Source organism: Lolium rigidum, chromosome 5 (assembly GCF_022539505.1).
Source record: "Lolium rigidum isolate FL_2022 chromosome 5, APGP_CSIRO_Lrig_0.1, whole genome shotgun sequence".
NCBI lineage: Eukaryota > Viridiplantae > Streptophyta > Magnoliopsida > Poales > Poaceae > Lolium > Lolium rigidum.
In genome coordinates, this window is record NC_061512.1 from 225,355,743 (window position 1) to 225,361,645 (window position 5,903).

General features: G+C 42.7%; 1 protein-coding gene across 2 annotated transcripts; it reads right to left on the reverse strand.

The window, feature by feature from the left end:
- Positions 1–252: 252 nt before the first annotated feature.
- On the reverse strand, positions 253–3,146 carry LOC124655358. 2 transcript variants are annotated; one of them, XM_047194266.1, is made up of 4 exons: positions 2,853–3,146; positions 2,011–2,246; positions 1,498–1,635; positions 888–1,134 (listed from the first exon to the last, which is right to left on the reverse strand). In XM_047194266.1, the coding sequence occupies exons 2-4, from the start codon at positions 2,212–2,214 to the stop codon at positions 1,066–1,068; spliced, it is 411 nt and encodes a 136-aa protein (XP_047050222.1). In that variant the 5' UTR covers positions 2,215–2,246; positions 2,853–3,146; the 3' UTR covers positions 888–1,065. The 2 variants fall into 2 exon arrangements, 1 of the variants encoding a protein (XP_047050222.1); XR_006988652.1 differs by lacking the exons at positions 2,011–2,246; positions 2,853–3,146 and adding an exon at positions 253–507 and having other exon boundaries at positions 1,035–1,373; positions 1,498–1,518.
- Positions 3,147–5,903: the final 2,757 nt, after the last annotated feature.

Genomic DNA, 5,903 nt, shown 5'->3' on the forward strand with positions numbered 1-5,903 from the left:
GGACCCCAGATGTCTGTACTTTACCATGAGTTTTCCTGAGCACACGACAAACTACCAGGTGCCACATGTCGACGATTTGCCGTGACCATCACTTATGCTGTCGGCGAACTGCTGGACCCCAGCTCAGAAACCTTTGCCGCACACAGAAAAGGATATTACCAGAACAAAAAATATAATCCCTGTTAATTGCCTTTAATCGACCACAATCATCATATTTGACAAACTTGTGCCCTTAAATGGTAGTCCGACAACTCATCTAAAAACAACTTGTATATTTGCCTTCAAAAAATGTAATACACTCATCATCTATTAAGAACACAAAACGGGTCTATTTATTCTGAAATAAAAGTTGCAGCTAGGGATGAACATCAGAGTAGAATTCACGCAAGAGGAATCAGAACAGGACTTAGACAATGCCGGAGGTGACTGGAGCAAAAGAAGGTGCCACTTGACGGGCGTACTGCTCCAATAACTTGCATAGGTCGGTCCAACCCATCCACTCCACCGCTGCTCAAGAAAGAATCAATAGCAAACAATATAAGTGAACTTTGTAAAATAATAAAATTAGTTAGCTACAAATCCCTGCAGATAGGCTTCCCTGCCACTAGTTCTTGAGTCCACACCAGACACAAGTGTTAAAGGCAGCTAGTATCAGCTCCTAATCAAGATATGGGTGCACAAAACTCAACTCAATATTTTTCAGAAAAATGATCCAGCAGTTTATCACATTTGTACATGAAATTAATAAGATTTCTGATGGCAAATCAACTTATCACATTTGCACATGAACATCTAAATACGTTCATGTATATAATCTGCAAGTTTTAAAATGCTGATTGCATGCATCGTAAAATCGCATCGAAAAGGGAACATGTAGAGTACCAGCTAGCCTCTTCATGCAGCCATCACATACATTTTACTTATGTTGTTCTACTCAGTCAAATAGAAGGGTGGCTCAGGTTTACTCAGGCAGAAAGAGGATCAAGTAAAAGGAACTCGTTCACTGATGTAAAGACCAGTTATCTGGTACTTACATGAGCGCCATCATGGCCACTCAGTGTTGAATCATTCACACTGAAAGTCATAGATATTGTGGGAGGGTCCCAACTCAACTGCTGGTAGAGCAGTCAAAACCTACAAATAACATTCACATGTAAAAACTAAGAAATTGCTGACAATTGAAAAGGAAAACGTGTTCAGCTTCAGCAACAAGTAGCAAAGCATAGAGTTATCAGTTATCACTACCTCTGGAATTGGCACAATGTGTCCGATAGCTGGACCAGACAATCTAGCCATTGAAATTACATCTCCAGCTCCAGCAGCTTCTATTACTGTCATGCCTGTGCCTTTCTTTTTTTCATGAGCTTGACAACCTAAATTTATTTTGCGATATACGAAGGGCACTGAGGCTTGTAACAAAACCAATAGCTAACAAATACTGAATGATAAAGAATGGGTTTGGCACCAAAGAGAACTGTGCAATAAGTTCAGTCAGACCTTTCCATCGTCAATGTTCTGAATCCCTTTATCTCTGTTGCACAGACCATGAACTTTGTTGCCTACATGGATAACTCCAGAGGTTACACACCCAGTGAGTATTCTTCTTAGGTAAAAATCATGCTCCATCATGGAAACCTGTAGAAGAGCATGAATAACTCTGCTTTAGAGTGACTTATTACAAAACCTATATGTCATGGCAGCAAATAGTACACGTGAGCAACCGCGAATGAGCTATGAGAATACCCTTGCTAATTTGCATATGATCCATAACAAGATATATGTTATTTACTAACTAGGATTTACAGAGTTAATTAGCATATGATCTGCAACAAGATATATGTTATTTAATAACTAGAATTTGCAGAGATCATTATCATGGACTCCAAACAGATAGTAACATATGCAACCTTGACCATAAAGTAACATCAGAGAGACCAAACCATATATTAAGAGCATGGCCTGTCTACTAAGTAACAAAGAGAACAGGAGAGACCAAATACTTATCAAAACCTGAGATTGCAGACCGCTGCGGTTGCAGCATGGTAAACTAACGCCGTGAATGCGGTACATGGCCAGGGTTGATGCGCTCCAGCACAGGTAAGCATGGTCAGGCCTAGCAGCAGCGGCTCGTCGATGATGGACTCGGGAGCCTCGACGCAAATGGGGCTCATAACTTCTTAATATTAGCAAGTTTGTGTACATGACAACAGACATTGCTCGTTGACTTCCTCCAAAAGTTGTACTACCTGAAATTGCACGATATCAACATTAATAGAGGATTAAAAACTCTGTATGCACAACGAATATCTAGAGCATCATAATTGTTCTACATATTTTGAACTATGTAAATCCCAACAGATGGGAAATGAAGCACGCATTCGAACGTAGTTTATTCAGGCACTGACCATTCCACCAAGAAATGAGAGCAGTGCCGACTATATATACATGAAGTGCTTTATCTGCTGATTAATTTATAGTGCACATCGAAAAAAGTGCTACTCTCGTGTCATGTACTCCCTCCGTTCGGATTAAATCGACGCGGAGGGGTGCCAAATCTAGCATGCACTAAGTTTTGTTCCGCGTCAATTAAATGTGACCAGAGGTAGTATATAATTATCAAAAGTATCCAGCAAGTTCTTGTACGGTTCAGAATCACAATGCAAAAGCATGTTCAGACCTACTGCATTGCTATCAAAGTGAAAAGACAAGGATCTCTCAGCAGTAACTTGCAGTATCGGTTACAAAAAAATGGAGACCTAAACTTGTTTTGACTACCTAGAAATTACTATGTATTGATGATCTGAAGGATGCACAAGATTCAGATGCAGGAGGAGATCGAAGAGGGAGATCACCGGGAGTAGCGTGTTGGAGAGGTGGCCGGCAGCGACAGGTCGGAGCGCGTGCTGGCGGAGGAGCTGGGGGACGTGGACGCCATTGGTGGCCGGCCTGGAGAAGGGATGGCAGAGGGAGATGGGATGGAGGAGGACGATCGGGCAGAGATGGGGAAGGAAGAGGACGACCGGCCGGGGCTGGAAGCAGACACGCGGCGGCGCTGCTTGTCTAGGGCTCGTCGGGTGGCGGAGAATCGAGGCTTCCATGCCATACACTAGATAGAGGGGGAGGAAGCGATGTCGCGGCGGTGGTCAGCGGCGAGAGCGATCGCGGGAGCCGGCTGGGATCTACCGGCGACGGCGGCGGGTTCAGGGAGCATGCGAAGAGAATGGTCTGCGTTTTTTTTCCTTTGATTGACGGGAGGAGGATGGTGGGAAGGTCCTGTCCACCGACTAGGTCGGTGCGGACGGACCACCGCACACCTTCGCCAGGTAAGTTGGGCTGGCCCAGTTGGTTTTTCTTTTTTTCCTTTCTCATTTTTTCTTTCCATTTTTTTCTCTGTTTTGAATCTGAATACTTTCAAATTTAAATAATTTTTGAATTTGAACGATTTTCAAATTGAATAATTTTTGAATTTGAACAAAATTTCAAAATTGAATGATTTCAGAATTTGAACAAATTTCAAAATTGAACGATTTCCGAATTTGAGCAAATTTCAAAATTGAACGATTTTCTAATTTGAAATGAAATTGAACGATTTCCGAATTTGAACAAATTTCAAATTGAAGTTTTTCCGAATTTGCTCGATTTTTTAATTTGAACAATTTTCGACTTTGAACATTTTCCAAAATTTGTTTTTTCCAAATTTGAACATTTTTCTAACTTGAATTTTTTTCAAAATTCATTTCTCTGAAATTTAAACAATTTAAAATCTTCATACATTTATAAAAAAATATTTTTAAAAAAAGTTGTTTTTTTATTAACAGTTTTTCCAAATCTAACGTTCTAAATTAAATCTTAAAAGAAAACAGAAAAAAGAAACACACACAGAAACAGAAAATAAAATGGCCAGCACCTAACTAGGCTGGCCCGTACCGCGCGCGGTACGCGCCGACCTGGTCGGTGGATATGAAACGCCGAGGATGGTCACGGGAGCTCCTCAACGCCGACCAGTGCTGCGCCAACCCTAGGCCGCACACCCCCGCGCGGGTGCGGTTGGCTACCTGGGCCGCGGCCCAACAGGATCGGCGGTATTTCGGATTTTCACTTTTTTTGTTTCGTTTCTATTTATTTTGTAAAAAACTGATTTTTAATATGTTTTTTAAAACCGAACATTTTTGAATTTGAACATTTTTAAAAAGTAACACTTTTTCAAATTCAAACAATTTTCATATTTAAACAATTTCAAAATATGAACAAATTTTAATATTTTTTAACTTTGACTTTTATTTTAAAAAAATCATTTTAAATATGAACATTTTCAAATTTGAACTGTTTTAAAATTTGAATGATTTTCGGATTTGAATGTTTCTCAAAATCAAACGATTTTCAAATTTGAACATTTTTTAATTTAAACAATTTTTAAAATTTTACTTTTTTGAAACCTGAAAAATAAATACAAACAAAAGAGAAAACAGAAAAAATAGAAAAAGGAAACAGAAAAGAGAAAAGAGAAAGGAAACAAAAAATAGAGAAAAAAAGGAAAACAAAAAAGGCTACCCGGGGCCAGGCTAGGGGTGTGCGGTGGCTAGTAGCCACCGACCTGGTAGGTGTATAGGTTTTCCCAATGGTCGCATGCTAGTTTCGGGATATCTCTCGTAAATTGAGCGGTCCATTGCTACAACCCCGCCTGCACGCGTCTCGATGGGTCAAATCGGAAAAAAATTGTGGCCCAGCGCGTCGAGCCAAACTTAAAAGGGATCGTCGCGGCTTCCGGCACGACCCAAATCGGGATGTGCTTTGCGCGGCCACGGATGGCTTGTGGAGGCATCTCGCGTCCTCCCCTTGTCCTCCCATGGCTCTCCTGTCGGTCTCCCATTTCGCTACCCCTTCATGCACACCTTTGTCACCCATTGCACGATGCGGGAGGAATAAACTACTTTAATAACATCACTAGAGTAGCACACCTGAGATAAATTGTGAAATTACAAAACACATTGCAATCATAAAAGGGATATAAATAAGCACTTCACTATGCTCATTCATAGCGGTGAATAAGTATTACGTGAAATATAGCCTAAGAGACCCACACGGTGCACACTGCTGTCACCTTTACACACACACGTGGGACAAGGAGTCTCCTGGGAGATCACATAAGTAAAACCCACTTGACTAGCATAATGAGCATCTAGATTACAAGCATCATCATATGATGTCTCAATCATGTAAGGCTGACTCATGGGAGTATTGTATTGAAGTACATAGGAGAGAGATGAACCACATAGCTACCTGGTGATGCAGACCCTGCTGCCTTCCGATGGAGAACACTCCCTCCTCATGGGAGGCAGGCAGCGTTGATGAAGATGGCGGTGGTGTCGATGGAGGAGCCTTCGGGGGCACTTCCCGAGATCCGGCGGCGCAGGGAGCAGGGACTCCTTTGTCCCCACGAGATCTTGGCCTCAGCGATGGCGGCGGCTCACGGAAGGTTTCGTCGTACCGTGGCTCTGGCTTCCCGTCTCGAGGTTTAGGTCGGGGACCTTTATATGAGGCGAACGGCGGCGTCGGGGAAAGGTCCGACGAGCGGCGACACACAACGAGGGGCGCCGGGCCCCCTGTGCCGCGCCGCCATTGTCATGCGTGGGCCACGTGGCCCCCCTCACAGCGGCTCTCGGTGCCCGGAAGCTATCGTGCAAACGTAGGATCTCTGGGCCTTGATTTCGTCCGGGTCCGAGAGATATTTCCTTGCTAGGATTTACCGGAACCAGCAACGAGCGAAAACGGACAGCGGCCCATCGGCATCTCGTCGATAGGTTAGTTCCGAAGAACGCATAATATATGACATAAAGTATGCATAAAACATGTAGATATCATCAATAATGTGGCATGGAACATAAGAAATTATCGATACGTCG